The 21597-nt window shown below is 48.1% G+C and overlaps 1 protein-coding gene across 2 annotated transcripts in view; it reads right to left on the reverse strand.

Moving 5' to 3' along the window:
• Window positions 1-1212: 1212 nt before the first annotated feature.
• WWOX (WW domain containing oxidoreductase) overlaps window positions 1213-21597 on the reverse strand; it is an 894507-nt gene continuing 874122 nt past the window's right edge. For both annotated transcript variants that reach the window (XM_037144727.2, XM_037144726.2), the window contains exon 9: window positions 1213-2344. In XM_037144727.2, the coding sequence (XP_037000622.2) occupies window positions 2153-2344 (192 nt within the window). In that variant the 3' untranslated portion in view covers window positions 1213-2152. The remainder of the gene's footprint in view (window positions 2345-21597) is intronic.

Raw genomic sequence — 21597 nt, forward strand, 5'->3', positions numbered from 1 at the left:
TTGTATCGATTAGCATTTGCTATGTAACAAGTAATCCTGAAACTCTGTGGCTTCCCATAATAAACTTTTATTTTTCGCCATTCTCTAGGCTGATGGAGGAGTTTCTCCTCCCCTGGGTTGGTCCAGCTGGGGCTGAATGGTCTGGGATGGCCTCACTTGCATGTCTAACGGTTAGCTTGACGTCACTTAGGGCGGCGACCAGGTGTCTCTCTACATCCGGCAGGTGAGCTGGTGGTTGCCAGGTCCTACGGAGCATCAAGAAAGGGCAATCCCCAATGCACAATCACTTTCCCAATTGGCCAAGCCAAGTCATTGGTGGAGGCCAGCGTGAGTATGGGAGATGACTAGTCACAGTGTGGAGAATGGGAGAATTGTGATGGTCAGTTTTGCAAAGAGTTTACCTCAAAAGAACTGAAGGGTTTGTGCCAGAAAAGTGACATGATCTGGTTCATGATATTAAAGGAGCTATGATGACAAGGATTTTGTGGGGTGAAATATAGCCAGACTGGAGGATGTAGCTGGGCTATGGGCCATTGGAAGGCGATGGTGTTTGGTTGGACACCCCACAGAGCCAGAGGCCGAGAGTGTCGTGACGTGGTACGGACTGCGGGCGCCACTGTCAGGAGGAGAGACAGCGACACACACACCCTGCCCCAGCCTTCCTGGTGTTTTAGCAAAAGCATTTCTCTTCCTCTGGTCAAAGGACCCCCTCACACCCCTGGAATGGCCTGGAAAACAAGGCACCAGTGAAAAAGGGGCGAGTGGGAAAGAGCCTCCAAACCACCCGCGTTCTAACGCGTGGAGACATTCTCCCACCACTGAGAAGTTGGTAATTACAGGGCAAGCAGACCTCCGAGGACCGGAACAACCCACTGTAAGTAATAACAAAACCTCTTCAGGTGAAATTAAACGACACTCATGCTCCTTTTTCTTTTTTTTCCTTCGACAGAAAATATGACGCCGGCATGCTAATTGCGTGAGACAACACGGCCCACAGACAGCCACAAAGCACAAAAAGCAAAACAAACTCAGAGAAGAAGCAAGAATGGTGTTTTCCTGGCATCGACAAGAAGCGCTTTATTTTTCCTCTAGATTTCTTTTCTAAAAAAAAAAAAAGCAAAAACCAAAAACAAAACAAAAAAACAGCAACAAGGAAAAACACCCCAACACTGAAACTGAAACATTTAAAGACAGATGACAAACTTCAGGTGATACTGTTTGAGCATGTTCTTTTATTAAGCAAAGGAAGGGAGGGGGTGACAGGAATTCTAAGCAGGACACTCAGGCAGGGCACTGAGGAGCTGGGACCCTCCACCGTCGGGGTGAAACTTGAAATCATGAATTAAGAATGAAGGGGCTGACTCTTCGCCCCCACCCCAAAATGATCCTACAAATTCTCACGGACACAATGCTTCCTTCCTTCCCTGTCGGTCAAGGTATCAAGGGGGCGCTTGGCAACATTTGTCTGCTGTAATCTTGAAAGAATTTTTTGTATAGTTTGGCAAGGGAGTCAAAGGACTAGTCCCTTCCTCTGTCTATTCCACCGATTTCTCAGCCTCACAGCGGCACCGCCATCTCTGCTGACGGGGACAAGGTTCAGCAGGCCCGCCCCTGAGTTGCCGAGCCCACTGAGACTCGGTGGGAATAAACAAGACAATGACCTCCTGGATCAACGCAGCAAAGAAGGAGAAACTCTCCCTTTTCTTCTTTAAACAGGAGCAAGCCCCTGGCTGCACTGTGGCCGTGGTGGCTACAGCTGTGGGGGTGGCTGTTGGGGGTGAGGAGTGGACGACAGAGGGCACCAGGCTACTCTTGACAGTGAGAGGGAATTGCTTGGGCTTCTACAAAAAGACAGGGACCCCACGTACCAACTGAGCATTCCCTTTCAAACAGGCCACTACCAGGAGAGCAAAGGGACCCAAGCCTAAGCCAGCCCCAGAATTTACCCCTGGGACCAATTCCCTGCTTCCCATTGATACTTAATGTTTTCTCATCTGCAGTGACTACTCTCATTCCCTTTACTTTGGCGGACCTGTGTGGGAGGGACGTGGAAAGGCACTCGGGAGAGTAGGTTGGAAGGCGTCCTGCGTGGCCAGTGGCGCGTGCACGCACATGGGGGTGTGTGTGCGCCGGGGTCTGCCTGGGCTCGGGCTCAGCTGGCCTGGCCTTCGCCGAGGGCTTCCTGGACCAGCCTCTCGCTGAGCATCCACAGGGCCCGGGCGGTCTCTTCACTCTGGGCTTCCGTGGAGGGCAGGCAGCGGCAGCAGTTGTTGAAATACATCCCTCCCAGGCCCTCCAACTCCGGAGCAGCAGCACAGTAGACGGTGGTGGCAGCTCCTTGTTGCTGGAAATCAAAGGAAAAAGATGAAAAACTTGTTTTTATTTATTTTTTTTTAAGAAAAGAGGTGATGAGATGGCTTTCCTCTGAGTGGGAGTTAGCAAGACTCTTCCCGCTCGGCCCGGTTGCAAGTGGATCTCTCGGCATCATGGCGAAGGGGACCAGCTGCAGCGCGCGGACGGTAAAACGGAGGGTCGCGAACGTGCCCTGGAAAAGCGGGCTCGTAAACCCCGCTGGTGTCTAGAACTCCCGATCTCATCTGATCTCGGAGGCTAAACCCTGCTCCTCGAGCTGATGTGGCTCTTCACACCTCATATAGGAAAAGGCTTCAAAAATAAATACATCGAGCAATCACATTGATGCCTCTTCCCAGCAAAGAGGAAAAGACCGCAAGAAGGAATTCGTCCAACCCCTTGAGTTCTCCGTGCATAATGCATTTGGACACCAAGATGTTTCTAGAACCTTCTGTCTGAATTACGTCAAGTACTGTAATAATGGCCCATTAGGTAGAAAACCCAAGCAGGACTGGTGCCACCTCTTTCCTTTAGGTTTTGCCTATGGCGCTGAAGTGCTGTGTTAAGGGGAGGGTTTGCGATGCTACATTGAAACGTGTAACACCCATGTACCCATGTTCCTCACCATACATATATACATACACATATGAACATATTCCCCACCATACATACATACTTCATGCAGACACATAACAGATTTATTAATTCATCCAGATCCCAGGAAAACCCTTTTGTAAAGGTCATATTCATCCCATATTTGCATTGGGGCAGCGATTTAGGGGGCACACCTCCTCCCAGTCCACTTCGCCATGCAAGTTGCAGTGAGTGCAATTGATCCCTTTCAATTCACCTTTTGAGTAACAGTTGGCGCTGTGGCTAGCGATGTGTGTGCCGAGGAGGCCCACATCATTCAAGCTGACAGAATACTGTCAGGTCTGCTGTGAAGAGGGCAAGAAATCACTTTGCGTTGCAAGCCATAATTAAAAATAATAGGCTGGCCTTCGTAGGGAGACACGGTAGGCACAGCTCTAATTTAAAACCAATACAGTTTATCTGGCATCTTATGATTATTTATGTGCATCACAGCCCTGTTGCGTCAACTAATTACAGGCTGATCGGGAGGGGTGCAGAAGAGGGGGGAGAGAGGTAACCAGGAGTAAGGTCGCCATTAGAAAAACGTTCAGGACATTCGATTGAGGGGGGAGTTCATTTCTGTCTCCACCCACAGCTTGCCATGTTTCTGCCCCTACAAGGTTTATTTTACACTGTGCCCGAGCAGAGTGCTCAGTGGAAAATCCTGCCCCACACACGGTTTGGGTGGATTGTACTCTAGACTGTGACTGTACTCTAGAACTTTTGGGAGTCACAGTCATTCTGAGGATCAGGGTCTCAAGATGTTAGACTTTCAGGAGAGTGCTACAAGACAGACTTGGGTTTGGTTTGGTTTTTGTTTGGGGGGACCGTCAACGTCAGGGTCTGTGGTGGCTTTTGCATTAGTGTGAAAACTAAATGGTCACATATAGTCCAGGGACACAACCGTGGGGAGGGGTGTGGAGTGGAGCGGGTGTGGGATAGAGACAAGTTCTGACCACAGCTGGTGCTCGGCTGTCCCAGACAAGCCCCGTTAGTTCAGACTCTGAACACCAGACGTGAATCGGACTTACGGAAATAGTAATTGGTTTGTTACTTCCCCAACCTCTCATCATATCCACTCCCCAAATAACCAGTTATTTCCTCGGATTCAGCTCTTTCCTTTGGAATCGATTGTGTGGTTCGAGTCTAATGGAAAGAAGTTCATGTCATCCAAGTTTTCTTCCACAGAATTCTTATTCCTAATGACCCTTTGTTTAGTGCCTGGCACATTTCTCTAAAGAATTTCAAGAGGCTTCTCTGACCCCTTGCATCTCATGTGAAGAAAAAAGGGAAGCAAAGTACCTCTAAACTGAAAAATTGAGATGCTTGCCCTGCTAACTCAAGCCAAATATCATTTTGGCTTTGCTCCTTAGCAGACAGAGTTCAGGTGGAGATGGTGTTTTGCATAATTTTCTGGATCTCTACCTTAGATTTCCATTTTAGTCTGCAGCTGCCCAAACCACCAGAGTGGTCAGGTAATTTGTCTGATTTGTCATCCACTCTAAGGGGTGAGAGAATCCAACCAGCTCACGTCCACAACCGGGCTCCCCACCCCTACTCGAGAATCTTTCTAATACCGGCATTTACACAGCACGACCAACTGGCCTTTCACAGTTCCACCAATCCTGAGAAAAGATTAAAGTAGGCCACTTGGGAAAGCAGAAAGCGGAATTCTTCCAAACCCAGTGTAATATTTTGCCACTGTGACCTTCTAAAATGATATCACATCACGCCCTTGCATTGTTGGAATGGTATTTTCGCAAAGAAATTCTGCACTTATGTTGATTCAGAACCGCACTGATGAGGGACCCGGCAGCGTGCATTTTCCCTCCATGGAATCTGAACGCAATTGCAATTGACCTCATTCCATACAAACCTACCTTTGGCTATCGTGATGAAAACCACACATTTCAGAAAACCCCAGTCTTTCATCAAGAGCTGGCTCTGATTCTTTTGCCACCAGGCTTGGGGCTGTCCCACATAAATCACATCACGTGGTTCTGGCTTTGCAGGACATGGGACAGCAGGGGCAGCCAAAAGCAAAGACCGCCTTCTCCACGCAAAGATCAATGGCGTACATCTGACGAAGTCCCCCTCTCCGATTCACGCTCACTTCAACCGGTACTCGATTTACTTTCCTTTCTTGCTAGACAGCTAAGTAGTGACAAGATCTTTTAGTCCTGAGCCCACTACTCTTTTGGCATCTTGGAGAATTCCCTTTTCAGCTATACCAGCCGCAGCCTCTGAGTGACATCTTTATATGAGCACATGCAACGACAGTTTAATAAATAACAAGTTCTGGCTTTTGGTGCATCTGCTTTTCGGCCTGCCTATCATCAGAATGAGACGGAGGCACCTTAGGGAAACCTCATTAGTAAATAAGCGGGTCTTGCTCCTATGACATAAAACCCCTTCAAACTGATAAAAACAAATTTAAAGGAGCACTTCATCACCATCAAGTGACTTTCATGCCACCTGGAGGGGCCGTCAGTACATACGTCAGAAAAGATGAAAGAGTCATGGAAGGGAAACAGTGTTACCAGCTCCATTACAAAACACTTCAAGCCATGTCTAGTGAGTTGTCACCACTGTTGACTGATCCACTGTGATGAGATAACAGCGACACTTTGGCACCCAAACACGGGCCAGGGCTGCAGGTCGCCCTGAGCAATTTTTTAAGAGCAATTTCTCGGGAGCCTGTAGGGCTTCAGCCGCTGATCACAAGCGCTGGGGTGCAGCGTCCCCATCCTGTGGAACCGGCAGCGAGTCAGGGTGTGCATGACACAGGGCCCAGGGTTTCTGGGAAGCCCACTGGAACCTTTAATCACGCCTGAATGCCATTTCTGATCTAATCAAACATTTGTGAGCTGCCAGAGAACCGTGCCATCAATCTTTATAGTGTATGTAAAATTACCCAGGATTCTTGTTTGGGATTAAGTTAAGAGTATCTTGGTAATAAAGGTTCATCATTCTCTTTCAGAAATCATTTGTCAGGTTTGCAGCACCATCTCCAGCTACAGGAAGGTAGGTTTAGAAAGCAGTTGCCGTTTATTTATAGCTGAGGCCCTCAGACCCAAATTACACATCCTTGCCCAACCCTGTGTTGGGCTGAAAATGTTTAAGTAGCAGCTTTTCATCAACATTTATTTGATAACTGCTAGCCATCCATTTGTAGTTGTCAGCATGGAATCAAAATGAATATTGACTCTTTTTAAGGGGAAAGGTAGAGAGGTTGCTGATAGACGATATATAGTAAAGGAAAGGCCACCCGCCTATTGATATTTGTAGCGCATTGTTAGTATTCTAATATAACTCAGGTTTTAGTAAGGACACAGATCACACAATTAACATTTCGTTTTCAAGTTTCTCTATTTTAAATGCATGCTTCTTTAAAAGAAAGGAGAGATTCCTGTCTTCAAGTAGATTTAACTAGAAGTATAAAAATAGACACTGTCACAGAATATCCATCTATATTCAATGATTCTGAGAGTAGAGGTTCTCAGATTGCTTTATCACAGATACACAGATATCAGGAGACTGCACAGAATATGTTGAATGAATCCACCTTTGCAGAAAGTAAAGATGTGTAAGGGAATTGTCAGGGAACTTAGCCTGGGCTTGGAACCCCGAGGGCAGGGAGAAGGGCCCTTTGGGAAGAGGGCAGTGATTACTGTGCTCCAAGCCTGCGGCAAAGAGGTGATGGGGGTGAGCAGGCGCAGCAGAAAGAGGAGGCAGGCGCCGCTTCGAGTCCTACGTGCTTTCCCTGTTTCTCAGCCGGGGCCAGTGAGACAAAATGAACACTTCCCAAATGCAAGCCCAGCCACCCAGGTGAGACTCTGTGAGCACCGCAGAATCATCTGCCCCAGAGCCCTGGAGTGAGCACGCGTCTCGTAAGTGGAATAAATGTTGCCCCCACACTCTCCCTGTCTCTCCCATCTCCTGAAAGAGAGGTTATACCCATGCCACTGGAAAAGGCAACACCGTTTTGGAGTTCATCCCCATATACGCATCACAGTTTGTGTATTCCTCCGAAACAGTCGCAGCCTGAACCTCTGATTTTGAAGACAAACAAAAGCAAGGTGTTCCGCACTAAAGCTGAGGTGGTGAGTTCCTTGCTTCCCGAGAACAATCTTCCAAGCTGACAAGTGTGCCACGTGTTTTATTCATCCACAGTGTAATGCAGCTTGGACAAGAGTGAGGCTCCCGGGCCGCCCCTGTTGGCACGTCCAACAAGTAGCCCCCTTCCTCCACTGTGACATTTGCACCAGGTCATGGAGTAAGTGCTAGTTGACCAACACGCCAACTTGCACCAACATGATGTGAGAGGGTAGGAGAGGACAGAGAACTTGACTTGGACGGTCTTCCAAATGGCATGCTTTTCCAGTGAGCTTTTGCAGACAGGGACCATTCACGTGGCGGCAACGGCTGGCATTAACTGAGAACTTACACTGGTTCAGGCAGGCTCTGCACAGAAGGCTTTCTGAGCACGACAGTCTCACCCCAACACACCTTTCCAAGCCAGGGACAATTATCTGTGGACAAGCCCACTCAGTACCAGAGACCAAAGCAACCTATCTGAAGTCACAAAGGGGACCCACTCCAGAATTCGGACAAACTGCCATGTGAACCCCCCACCCAAACAGGTGACACAGATATTTGCATACTGCCCCATCCCTGTCCCATGTCTCCCATTTGGCTGAAGCTTCCTTAAGAGGAGGGCCTCTTTGCCTCTTTGCCACAGCGCGACACCCTGACACCACAGCCTAAAGTGGAATGTGGGGTTTGCCCTGTGTTCACCTGAGAAATGTCCAAAGGAGATTTTTCCACTGTCGATTTAGTCAGTGGACTAAGTGGAAATCATATCCATTTGCATGAACAAAAGTGAGGACTCAGCGAAGCCTCAGAAGATCCAGTAGCAGATGACCCCTACCAAAAAGGTCACCTGGTTCAAAATGCCACCTCCGAATGCCAGCTTGGCCCAGCTAAGGAAACTACTCTTGGATGACAGACTTTTTTCAAAGCCTAAGCCACATCGGAACCAGTAAACCCGAGCAGTCTTCGTTTTGTGAATTCATGGACAAGAAAGTGAGTGTGGCCCTTTGGAGCACGACCTCTGACACACCAGGTCAGGTTTGCAGCGGACGTGCTCCTCCAACGCCCTTCCCCGCTCTCCCCCAGTTAATGCCTAACCAACTAACTCCTACGACTTCCTAACCACTGATTCCTACGAAGGCTTTAAACAATACAGGCGTAGTTACATGCAGATACTTCCTGTGGGTATGTGAACAACTTCCCTGTGGCCTTCGGAAGCTTGGATCACAGGCTGTTCTCCATGTTTATTACAGCAGGACATACACACGATTGCTCCGACTGAGATAGTGACGAAGATCAGGACAGTGGGCATCTGTCATTAACTGTGAAAGGCTTTAAATGCCCAAGAGCATGTTCCTAAGACTGACTTAGATCACATTTGGATTCTTAGCCTCGCAGGGGAGACTGTGGCCACTCTGACAAAATGCTCCTGGACACAGTGTTTGGGTATTTACCTCTTGCCACAAGGAAACTGTTTCATTGCTAAACACATGTTCACAAGTATGGAAAACCTCAGCAGTTCCTTTCTAGTTGAATGCCTCTCCCACAGCCAGTGAAAGGGTGTTATTCCTCACCAACACTGGGGACACAGTCTCTGAAAATGGTGGGCTGGCTGAGGGAGGGCCAGGCAGTGGGATATCCCCACCCACCCCCATAAATGCAGTTGGTCCAGCACAGTCCACAAGGCACCACTGCAGGTCTCCTGACTGAAATATCTGAGCGGAAACAGACATGATGCCACTTTCGGATGTCAGCCCTACGTCCCCAGGCCTCAGCTGGAGAGACTCTACAAGTCGACCCCGAGCCTTTCCCCTTTGCAGTTCCATCATCCCAAATCCTATGCCCCACATCCCAGTGAGGTCCCAGTGAGACTGCCAAGGCCACGCCATTCTTCCTGATGAGAGACGTGGATTTCTAGCAAGACTGCTAGGGAGCCTGCAGAGATGGGGCTGGAGGACCAGCAGGGAAGGGGCTGGCAAGTCAGGGGTGTTATTTCTCTGAGAAATATTTGCAGGAAAAAGCCCAGACACCAGTATGTTCAGGATGGGAAGCTGGAAAACATTTTTTAAAGCAGGAGAATATATTTGTCTTCACTAGCCTTAAATGTGGGGGAGGAAGAGGTAGCCAGTCCCAACCATCCAGAGGGGCCCAGAGCCATGTTTGTGTTGGGCTGGCCGGGCAGGGCAGGACTTCCGCTTAGTCCTCAGCAGGACTTAAGGGCGGAGTGACCTTGGTAGGCTTTCAGGGGGCGGACCTGTGTTTTCACTTCCGTGAACTGTTCTAACTCTCCCTTGAAAGAAACATGGCCCTTTTCATACCTCCTCCCTGTTCCAGAATCCCTGCCATACAGGATCGCAGGGTTCTCTGAAAGATTTGTGATCGGTCCCAAAAGAGTAGAAGGGTACGATTTAGAATTATCCCACCTTTCTGGGACCGCTATGACTATGGGACTCTACCATGCTTTGGTTGGGGGCAGGGAGGTGCCCCTTGGAACAGGGGGAGGAAAAAGAGGTGGCTTCAAGGACAACCCCGGTGGGTGATGTCACACACGCATATTCCATGGGACTGCATCTGTGCCTGCCGAAGATGTTATTGAACTGAATGGCCCCAGAGATGGTCACTGCAATGAAGAGAATGTCATTGACTATATCCACGAATGAATACCCTGGGCATCGTCTGCCAGTGTTCCTGGAAAACCCATATTGCTCAAAGTACAGTGTCCTTTTAAATGGGCTTTTTCTTGCTGGGACGGAAGACTGCACTGGGGTATCTATTCTTCTCTGGTTTGGTATGAAACAGCAGTGCAGAAGAGCCATAGAGACCCACCACCGAAATATGCACCGTCCTTCGACGTGGGACAAACCCGATGTCATGTTGCTGAGGTTCTCCAATCGGGCCACTGCAAAGCCAGTGCAGATGGAACTACTGAGTGTTTATAAGAGATAAAAGAAGATACCGAGCTGGTTTTCATTTGAAACATTTTACATGCTTACTTGATGTCTTTAACCTCGGTTATGGCTAGTTCTGTATAATGTATATATATGTATGCCTCTGTATTTGCCATGTACACTGATATAAGCCTTTGAAATTACTGCCAGGAAGAATTAATGGGTTCAGTTCTAATGTCACGGAGCAAAGAATACCTTGATAGTATAGATGAAACTAAAACCCTCCTATTCCTTTCTTTATACACAGTCACTCTGCCCCATTGGCCTGCTACACTGGCCCTTCTAGAACTTCAAGAGCTGACTGCTTTTGCAAGCAGGTGGGATTACAGGGCAAACCCCAAACAAGCTGTTTGTTTCAATTTTTAGGTGGACAGTTCATTTAAACCTGGGTCACATAAATGTGTGACAACATTGTTCTAGAAAGGCGAGGGGGGGTCATAAACCCCACAGGATGTTCTGATGGGGCCACATCATGGTACGAAACTAACTCTCAACTCCGTTGCCCAGAAACAAACAGGAAAACGGACTTTGCAATAATGCAGATCCCGGAGGCAGGCCCCCACGTCCAACCCCACTGCTTCCAGTCGAGCACAACTGCAGCAGGTTTGTGCATTTCCATAGAGAGCTCACTCGAACAGATCATTTCTCAGGCTCAGAGACGCTGGCCTTGTTAATATTTCATGTAGAACATAGTGTGGAGAGTGTCTCATTTATATTACTTCCATAATTAATGGTGATAGCTTAGGCGCTGCCTTTACAAAGAGAGATCTCGTCACAGTGGTCGATGGGTAATGAGAAACAATAGATATTTCATTCACCAGCAGCTTGTCGCTAGTTAGTAGGAAATGATCATGTGTGCTGTTGCTTTAATTGCCAGGGTAAATAATTCTGCCTCGGTGTTAGTGAACATTTTAAAGCACTTGATGCAAATAGACTAGAAACAAAACAAACAAAAAAATTACCTTGATGATGTAACACCTTAGCATAGAAAGTTACAAAGGTATGTGTTTTTTTATTGCATTCTATCATGCAAATATTGTCTTAATATGCATGTACTGACTACTCATCTACTGTATTTTAGGAAACACAATTAGGCCACCTTTCTCTTCCTACGTAGACTGTAAATAACTGTAGATCTTTCTCTTGTTTCCCTATGTAAATATATGTAAATACTAACAAGCTATGCATGCTGATATTCTAGGCAATTTCAGGTAATTTTATAATCTGCAGGCATGTACTTGAACTGGTTTGTTAAAAGGGAAAAAAAACCTCTCAAACTCTTTAAAGCTGAATAGACATTAAAGATTTCTTCCTAGATGGCTGTGGCCTCTTTTGTTTGCCGTCTCATCCCTCGCTTCCCTCACAGCCTCTGGGGAAGAGACACCTGGGCAGGTGGGGGCCCAGAAAGAACGCCTAAGCTACCTGGCTTGGGTTTTACACACTTTTTATGGGTTTTCCGAAAAATTTCTAGAATCATAAACAGGCATCGCTGAATTTTCTAGCAAAAGGACCTGGAATGAAAACAATCCATATTCATCATTCCCCTATATGTGCCAAACAGGGCTAGGTGCTTTACATCCCAAAAACCCTACGAAAGGGTCCTGTCACTCCCACTTCAAAGATGCAGAAATCAGTCGCTGTAAGATCAGCACTTGCCTAAAGTGACCAAACTATTAAATGCCTCGAAAACCCCAATTCTGTCCTGTATTTTTGGCTCTGTGGGCTGTACAGTCTCTGCCACAACAACTCTAGCTCACCATTGCTGTTGGCCACAGCCAACACACACACAAATGAACATGCTTGTGTTCCAATAAAACTTTATTAGCAAAAACAGGCAGTGGGCCAGGTTTGGTCCACAGGCCTCTGTTTGCCAACCTCTACTCCACATCCTGGGAAAACTCACTTGCACTTCAACAGACCATTAACATTTCCCTTTTGAGTATGTGTTTGATGGACAGGTAAATCAGTCAGTCAATTGAAAGTTCTCTGTCTATTCCTTGCAGGTAGCAACACTATTTGTAGAAGTCATAAAATAATAAGGAAGTGAGCAAAAATGAAATTCTTTGAGCTTATAAATCAAGCTGTCTTCTTCAAACAAATGTCATGGACAGGTTTCAATTTAGTTATCTTTTGTTTTCATAAGTGGAGATGGGAAAACAGTATGAAAGACTAAAGTAAAAAAAAAAGAAAGAAATCAAGAGACACTCACTTTTCAGTGAGGGGAAGGAGGCTATTACTTCAGGTCTCTATGGAAACCAAGCAGTGCACAAACTTTTTAATGGCTGGAAAACAGCGTTTGCATTTGAAGATGTTTTTCCCAAGTATCACGCTTCTGTGTAAATGCATTAATTGACAGTTTCCTTCAGGATGTTTTTATTGAAGTTTCCAAACTTAATTTGATGGCATGAGGGACTCTCTGGAGCCCTTGAAGAAGGCTGTGAAGTTAGGTCCTTAGAAAAACGAGGCAGCTTTGGCACCGCGTGCAAATCCAGGCCAATTCTCCTGCAAAGCAAGTGAAGAACCAGCCCTCATTCCCTGTAGGTTTCCATTTAAAAAGCCCTCTGTGTTCTTGTGGGATGGGACACATACCTTCTAACCTCTACTGAACAAGAATGAGCATCACCTCTTAGTCCTGGAGGGAGTTGGGGAGAAGGAACAGAGAGAGGAAAGATCTGGGTGCTTTTACAGATTGGGTGGCATTGTGGGATGGTGGAAAAAAACAGGGAGCTGATGTCAGAAGTACTTGAACTTGAATTCTGACTTTGACACATGGCAGCTCTTTGACAAACCACTGAGCCTCAGTTTCCTCATCCATGAAACAGGCATAACACCAGCCCATGCACGTGGGTCGTGGCAGGATTAGTGAAAACCTCTGGTCATTTCCTAGGTACACAGTAGATGCTAGTTCAAAGGTAGCTACAACTCCATTCATTAAAAGGTTAAAGAAGGAAGCACACAGATCAAAATATCTTGCCTTTCCTTCATGCAAGAGACTTAAAAACACAGGAAAGGGAGGGGATTACTGCCTTCTAGGCAAGAAAGTCAAGCGGTGGTCACCTTTCTCACCAAGTTCTACCCAGTGTCGCTGGACACCACAACTGCCCAAGAGTGACTTGTTTCCTAACTCCAGGCTTAAACTTTTCTCTTGGTCTGAAATTCTCCCTCCTCTTTGACTTCAAACTTGAAGGCTGCACATCACCTACTTTTTGGCCTTCCCTCTAGAGACTCGCCTGTCACCTGGCCCAGCACCTCAACTTCAGCTGGATGGCCCAGCCCAGGTACAGTCTTATCACAGTAGTCACTTTCCAGCCCTTCCGTTATCTCGTTCCGAACCCACCCTGAGCTCTTGCATCCTGGACAGGGAGAGTATGAGCCATAACAGCTCCCTCAGGCAGGCGAGTCCAGTCCCATCTGTGACAGCCGTCAACAACAATGCTGGTGTTGTCCTATTTTGTGCCAAGGACCTGTTACTACTTCTAATTCTCACAACAGCCTCAGAAGGAGGAGATGGAGGCTGAAGGAGGTCAAGTAACTCAGGGCCATGTACCTGGGACATGCTGGAGCTAAGGACCAAACCATGTCCTTCTCAGTTCAAAGCCCATGTTCTTGTTCATGGCTCACACTTTCTACCCCATACGCTGTTCACTCTGTGACTTCCTGAAATCATGTATTAATGTGGAAATCTAGTCCCATGATGCTATGTTCATATTCCTTCTCGGGGTGATTCAATCTCTCTGCTGGCCAAGCCCCTGTCCATGGGGCCTCAGGGACCTTTGTCCTCCTCTCTGAGCCCATTTCTCAGTCCTCAAACCCCTGGGCTGGGGATATCATTTGTGCCTGCATATGATTTTGGACAATACCTCAGAAGGGGTCTGACCTGCACCCCTGCCATGTTCCTCTTCTGCAAATTACTCCTCACATAGGGAGGACTTGGCAGCTGGCAAGGCTCGGGTCCATGGTTGTGCATATGGGGGCCATCTGGCCGCATTTCTCAGGGCGGGCTCACGATAAGCAACTGCAGTTGGAACCGTCCTGCCCTCGGTGCAGAGAAGTGCTGAACTCATGACAATGGGGTACACTGAGGAACACCGTACTCTGCAGTTTCGGTTTCTCTGCCCCTCTGGCTGCCACACCTGGTGGGATCCATCCTCTCACAGTTGCCTGGCTTGTAAAAACGAAGGCACACAGTATGTCAGTTGCTCCCAAGCAAGGCGTCAGTGAGGACACAAGCTAGCTGTGTAGCTGACCCTCAAGTTGTCAAGAGGGGTTGGAAATCTGTCCTCCACTGCCTGTGCCCTCTGGATTCCCAACTGAATGACTTCACAAGGCAGCCCCCTTGACGTAGGACTCCCATACGGGGCGTGGGTACCTTCTGTGCTACTTTCTAGGTGCCAAGCTCCAGAATTCAGCCTGAAATCTTGCAGGAGCCCTATGCAGGTGTTATTATAGCTATTCTATTTATAGGGAAACTGAGGCTCATGCAAGTTAAATAACTTAGTAACCAATAGCTCTTGTTTGCTGAGTTTTGGTCACGTGCCACCTGTCTACTGCATGCTAAGGGACTGATGTGCCTTTCACCCTGCCCACCCCCGTGGGTGGGGGTCCACCCTGTGCCAGATTCCACTGCTCATCGACATGCACCATCCCCGGTTATGAGCAGGTGCTGGAGCATAAAGAGGCAGAGGTGAAAAAGCAAGTGGTAGAGTCAGGAGCCGAACCCCATCCCTTGATCTGCAGACTCCCACACTTAGCTATGGTGCCATGGTAAACGAGGTGTTTCCCGTCCAGGAGAAGTGGGAGCACTGAACACCCCCAGGTGAAGATTCTGCATGGTCATCACCGTAGATCTTTGAACAATAGTAAGTAGCACAGCATCCTGGGCTTTCATGAAGTGTGTTTCCAGTGCTGTCTCATTTCTAATACTCCCAAGCTGACAGATGTGGAATCTGAGGTTCAGAAAGGTTAAGCATTACTCAAGGTCACATGGCTAGTGAGCACTGGTGCTGTACTGGGGGGTCCACAACCTTAACCCCTTTGCTGGATGGCATCTTCAGCCACAGAATTCAGGCCTTCCCAATGATGTCGGTCACTTGCTTATCCAGTGGTGGGATGCGTGTCTCTAGTTACATGTTCCACAAGGGGCATTAGACCCTTGGGCGTGAAGCTAACACTGAGATGGAGGCCAGTGATTCAACTACCCAAGAAAAAGTCATGAGAGGGAGGCCATTGGTTACCCTGAATCTATGATCAAAGGATGGAGCATGTCCCACGAAGGAGCAACCTCTCACTAAAAGGATAACCTTTTAATATGAAAAAAAGGGGAGGGGTTTATTTTCCTGACTGCTTTTAACCTATACTATTCTCTAAGGCTGCTGCTTGTTCCCTAGGTTTTGGGAAAGGATCGGTTGATTTAGACTGTTACACATATCAGGGCAGAGCCATGACTGCCGCAGATTTCAGCACCACTTCACCCTCCCCAGAGGCTGAGGAGCATAACTTGCTGGTAACTGGAAAGATAGAGCTTCAGGTTCATGACCACAGTGTCTCTATGGGCCCGTCCTGTCTTCACGGTGAGATATGCCCCATCCACTGTCCAGGGTGTTCGTGCTTTCACTATAGAAAGTATTGGGGGGGGGTGGACTGCCAACCTACAGCTTTTGCCTGGTATTGCAGACTTGCCTTGCTAAGGCAACACAAAGTCTCAGCTTACCCCCACAGCCACCTCTTTGTGGGGGTGAGGAGTGTACTAGGCTAATTAAAATGGACTTTTCTATGAACTGCTTTGCTTTGCTTAAATGACATCTCTGTGAATGAAGGGTCCGTGACAGGGGCCTATTGGTAAGTGACTCACAGCTGGGGAGAGGGAGCCTTGATTTGTAGTGCCTGCCAAATCCTGTGGTGTAAACACCCTCAACATGAGCAGCAGAATGCAGAGCTGGGGAGACATCCACACAGTCAGCTCATGAAAGCTGCTGTGATCCCGCTCCAGAGCTCGATTAGTGGGTGGGCTGTGGAATCCAGAAGTGGGGATTGTTTGAGGAGGATCATGAGACGTGATAAAGCACGCCAGGACTTCAAGACATGTAAGGCCCTGCAGGAAAGTACAAACCCAAACCAGTATGGGACCCTGGGGGGCCAGAGTGACAAGACTTGAGACTCTTAGATATTGTTCTCATTGGTCCCCTTAACTCAAAAGCTGATTCCACTCAGGTGGCCCCCCAGGATCTATGCAGCCACAATTGCCAACGTGTATTCAGCAATGAGTCCTAAACACCATTCTAGACACTTTGCAACATCCTCTTACTATTGCAACAGTTCTGCAAGGTAGATCAAAGCCCCACTGTAGGGATGAAGAGACTGAAGTTCAAGGAGTTGGAACTTGCTCAAGGTTACACAGAGCTCCTGAAACGCAGTGGCAGGACCCAATCCCAGACCTATCTGACTCCAGACCTCACCGCTTCCCCAGCTCACCAGGGAAACAACTGTGCTCTCTAGGAGTTCAGCAGCCTCGAGAACATTACATTTGTCGCCTTGGGTCCTTTCTACAACAAGTGGAATCCATATATTGTAACAAATGCATCTGTCTCCCTCCACCCAAATGTCTCCCATTGCGAGATACAGGATCTGGGGCCCTGTGAGGATGTGGAGGAGAATAGGAGGGTATGGAAGGGGGGACGGAGGCTGGGTAGGGAAGGTACCAGGGAGAAGAGAGGACAGGACCCCTCATGGGACTGGAGATCTCGGGACAGTGAATTACTATTTCTAGGTATTGAAGGAATCTGGGTACATATAGACTCAGAATTTATTTCATCTGCCCCACACTGCAAGCCTGGTGAGTGGAGATAACTCTGTGTCTATCCCAAACGCAGAGTTCGGCACTTGTTCGTAAGCTGAGGACCCCTTGCTTTAGTTTGTCCACCCACAGACGCAGGCACAGAGGAGACGATGCTGCTGTTTGTTCACTTTGCACTTCTGTAACTCTCAGAGGTGCAAAACCTCGAAGATGCTTCTGGTTTTGCTACTTCCTCAAATGAAAGCACAAACAGGTCCCACTCATCAAAATTGCATGACAAGAGTCTGTCCTCAGTGACATTATTGCCCCTACTTTCAAGAAGAATAGTTTAAGCAAAGATATCTTTACCACCTGAGTTCATCAACTCTTTCCCATATGGGAGGAACAGCATTTTCAAATAAGAAATAGAACCAATGATGTAGGACAGCAAAACAAGTAAAATTTTCTTTCCTTTCTCAATGGAAATTCCTGCCCCAGTATAATATACCTAGGATGTCAAATTAAGCCCATCGACCGACTTTATTCTAGGATTCCAGGGACCTGGACTGTTCCCCGTAAACGGCCCTCCTCTGATCTCACTCACCCATTATCCCTGCTCATTGCTAGCTCCTGGGCAAGATGCAAGTTCCTACTCTGGGCCAGAGGGCCTGCCTTTCTAGCTTTATCCTCTCCCTTCCTTTGTTCCTGCGCTCCAGTCACATGGATGGACTCCACGCTGAGAGGTAGGGCCACAAAGTCAGCCCACAGCACTGCCGTGGAGGCTGAGGGGTGCGCCCAGACCCCTGTCCTGGACCAGAAGACACTCATTTCCCCAGCTACTGGGCTACTGTTTGCTGAAGGCTGAGTCTTTCCTCAGGAACTGCCTTGCCCGTGGGGCACCGCCTGCAGGAGGCAGCCTGCAGCAAGGACTGCCTGCCTTCTTTGCCCCATGCAGGACTTCTCGGAGGGCGACCCAGGCTTCAGTCTCTTTGGGACTGGCTGAAGTGCCGGATGCTCCCCCGTCGAAGCTGGGCCCTCCACTGGCCGCATCCTGCCTGCCACACTGCCCCACAGGTGCGAACCCCTAATCACCCTGCATGCCAACCTCAGCCTCAGAGCCTGCTGCCCAGGACCTCCGACCTCCAGCTCTAGCTGGGTGACTTTGAGAAATGCACTTAACCACCCTGGGCCTGTCTACTCACATGCAAACTTGAGGTACCGGTGCACTCACAGGGTTATTTCGGTAACTAAATCAGACCATGCGCGTAACGTGGGTGGCAGATAACACTCGGCAAATGATAGCGGTGGCAGCAGTCACAAGTGCCAATGCTGCTCTCTGCCCACCTGGCCCTTTCTTATCCTTCAGCTGAGGGCGTGCTGTGGCCAGAAAGGAAGCACAGACTTTTGGGGCTTCTGGTTAGACATGGGGGATTCAGTTCAGGCATTTCTATACACACGTCCTCCAGAAACTCCATGAAATACAGTATAATACAGACAAAAAAGAAACAGCAAATGGTCGAGAGGCAGCACAGACATGCTGAAAGCTGACTGAGAAGTGGGAGCCCTTGACTCAGCAGAGCGCTGCCTACAGAGGAGGAAGGTGCCAGCACGTGCCCCCTCACCGAGGAACTGGGGAGCTGCAAGGAGGTGGCCAGGGTTGCGACTAGGAGGAGGAGGACTGTTGAGGCTCAGAGACACTGCATGTCATGTCCGAGCAGAGTTCTTACACGGGGCAGCCGTTCAGGAAGCAACTTCCACCATTACCAAGGTCAGGTGCCAACTCCTCCGTGAGTTCATGAGAGAAGCCTCTCCTCCCCGTCACTGCCCGTCCTGGGTGCCAGTGTGTAGCTGGCCATGTGCAGTTAGACTAAAACCACACTGAGAGGGGTCCCGGCACCCAGCCCAGGGCCTGGCATACAGCAGGTAGCCAGCAGATGTTTCTAAACAGAGGAATGAATGCATGATTGCATATCCCAGCAGAGCAAAGAAAAAATATATATATATATTTCAGTCAAACTTGGTTGCTGCATAAACAGAAGGGCTGGTCAAATGATTTCCTCTCCGAGTTATCGTTAGTGTGTTTTCGACACAGTCGTTCTCAGCAAGTTATGACTCACACTAGAGCTACATTTCTATTACCCTTATTACGTGCTAGACACTGGTCCAAGCCTGACCCCTCTCTGTCTCCCCCGCCCCACACACTCCTCTCCACGACCCTGTGAAACAGATTTGTTATTAGTCCCCCTGTTTACAGACGACTGAGACACACAAAGAAGGAATTTGCTCAAGTCTACACAATTAGTAAGTGGCAGAGCATGGATTTGAACTCAGGGCTTGTAATTCCAAAGGCCACGCTAACACAGAAAGCAAGGAGCCAAAGTCTTGGGGAGCTGTCCCTTGTCCCTGAGCTTGCCTTTCTGTGGGACTCCTGGTGTCACCTGCAGACACTTTGGGGTGAAGGGAAATGGGCTGAGGGTAGAGGTGGGTGTCAAAGGGTAGAGGGTGACCTTCCTTTCATTCACCTTCTCCCCAATCACTGGTGATAGCAGTGGCTGGTTCTCCCCCTCAGTCCTACAGCCACATGAGGAAACTGGAGCTCAGAGAGGTGAAGCAACTTTCCCACAAACACACAGTCGGTAAGTGGCCGAGTTGGGATTCAAATATAAAGAGATGAATGGGCTCCAAAGACCATGTTCTTCTCGCTATCCTGTCTCTCTTATAGTGAAAATAAGCCAAGAGGGTGGGCCCTGCACAGCAAATAAAAATTAAGAGGCAGAAAAATGAGTAAATGAAACAAAAGCAAGAGAAAAGCTGCCCTGATAACTATGGCGCCACGTTGATCAGCTTTGGTGTTGCTTCCGAGTCGCCTTGCTACCTCAAGGAGACCTTTCCCAGATAAACCTTCCCGTGGTTGATAGAGACCTCACGAACCCACATCTCTTTCAGTTGTCAAATCATTCTTTGCACTTTAACATGAGGCCAAAATATCCAACAGGCAATGAGCTCCTTGAAAAAGACTGTATCCACACACACCTCCTCAGCACTTAGCACTGGTCCTGACATGCAGGGTGATTGCAACCATGTGATGGATGGATGGATGGATGGATGGATGGATGGATGAAAAACCAGTCACTTGACACACTTTTGCCCCATTTCAAACCAGAGGGCAGTAGATTGTGGAAATGACTCACCAGTGGCTACCCAGACTTTAAAAATATACGCATTCCTTATTAGAACTGGCAGGAGCAACCTCGGTCCGAGGGCTAAGCCTCCTGTCCACCTGATATTACACCAGGTGCTAACCGCATCATCTGGAAATACCCTACAACTAATTACCCGCCCTTATCTCGAGGAGAAGAAAATTGTCGCTAGCACGAATGCCCCAGATTCCTGGTCAGTTTATGTAAGGAGTTTCAAGTGATTGCGGTATTTTAAGCCATTTTTAGCTTAAGTCACCTGATGTGCGGTGAGGCCAGAAAACCTGATCTCTCGCTCCCTTAAACTCCCTGTTTTTCCAACTAATTTTGTTTAAACTGCTTACTGCACCCTAAGTACTTATCCATTGAGAACGGGCTCATAAATACACATCCCCCGACTAGGCAAGTTTTTTCAATTAGATGATTTATTTAGTGGAATTTCTGGCATCACCTCCCTCTGCTCCAAGCCCCAGTACATTGGGTGATCCCGCACTCACTGAGGGGCAGGGGGAGAGGCATTTACACTTCCTTGTGGCCTATTTGGTGGTTTTGTAGATGGACAACTTGTCTCCCCAGTCCAAGTAGAGCTTAATAGGCACTGTCTCCAAACTATGTCACAAACGACCCTCAGAGATTGAGCAAAAAAAAAGCCTCCACAAGACCTGCGTTTAGCTGGGGGCGAACAATGGCCTTTTATAGAGCAGCGGCGGAGGCCAGGCAGGCTTCTCTACAGGCAGTTACCGTCACTTTTAAAATAAACACGCACAAAGCGAAAGGCGGGGTGTCAGAGAGACGGATCAGTATCAGGTGACCCGAGGTCCACCTGCAATCTCGATGGTCTTTCCCTCTCAGCCACAGAAGTCACCGTTCGTTTGCCTTCCTTGATGTATTATAAACACATCACCATTGATATGCCATTTTGTTTAAACGTGTAGACAAATGAGAGATTTAGCCCAAATTAGTCAAAAAATGTAAGTGACACCAACTACTTAATCTTCTATTTCAAGGGTCCTTGAACTTTTTTTTATAAAAGGGAAAGTAGGAAATATTTTAGGCTTGGCCAGCTGTAATGTTACAATTACTCAGACCTGCTGATGTGTGGCAAGAGCAGCCACAGACAACATGCCGATAAAGCTTTATTTACAAAAGCAGACAGCTGGCAAGCTTTGACCAGTGGGGACGTAGTTTGCCGTCCCCATTCTACCTAAAACCAACTACTTAATCATCAAGGCAACACCCACTAGTTCTTCTAAATGACTTCCCTCTCTTCACGACGTGCACTTGTTTGACTGAACTTCATGTCGGCTTAATCCAGAAAATGTGCTGCTAAGACCCTCCCCACAGGCCCGAATATCCAGAGACACATCAGTAAATCCCGTGGTCTTTGGAATTCATATCCAGGCCTCAGGCGGGAACCTCATGGTTTCACACTGATTCTTGTGAATTTCTCTTGTAAAGAAACAGTTTGTTATGAAAACGTTTCCATGGGAAGAGAAAATAATGGAGCAGCCAGGTGTCCCCCAATGAGCACACCTTTATCCCCCTGCCCTGGCCCCCTCCAGCCCTGCTTCCTGAAGCCCCACAGAGGGAGGCACCAGTGGAC

This window comes from Artibeus jamaicensis, unplaced genomic scaffold (genome assembly GCF_021234435.1).
Source record: "Artibeus jamaicensis isolate MK-2021 breed Jamaican fruit bat unplaced genomic scaffold, CSHL_Jam_final contig_464, whole genome shotgun sequence".
NCBI classification, from domain to species: domain Eukaryota; kingdom Metazoa; phylum Chordata; class Mammalia; order Chiroptera; family Phyllostomidae; genus Artibeus; species Artibeus jamaicensis.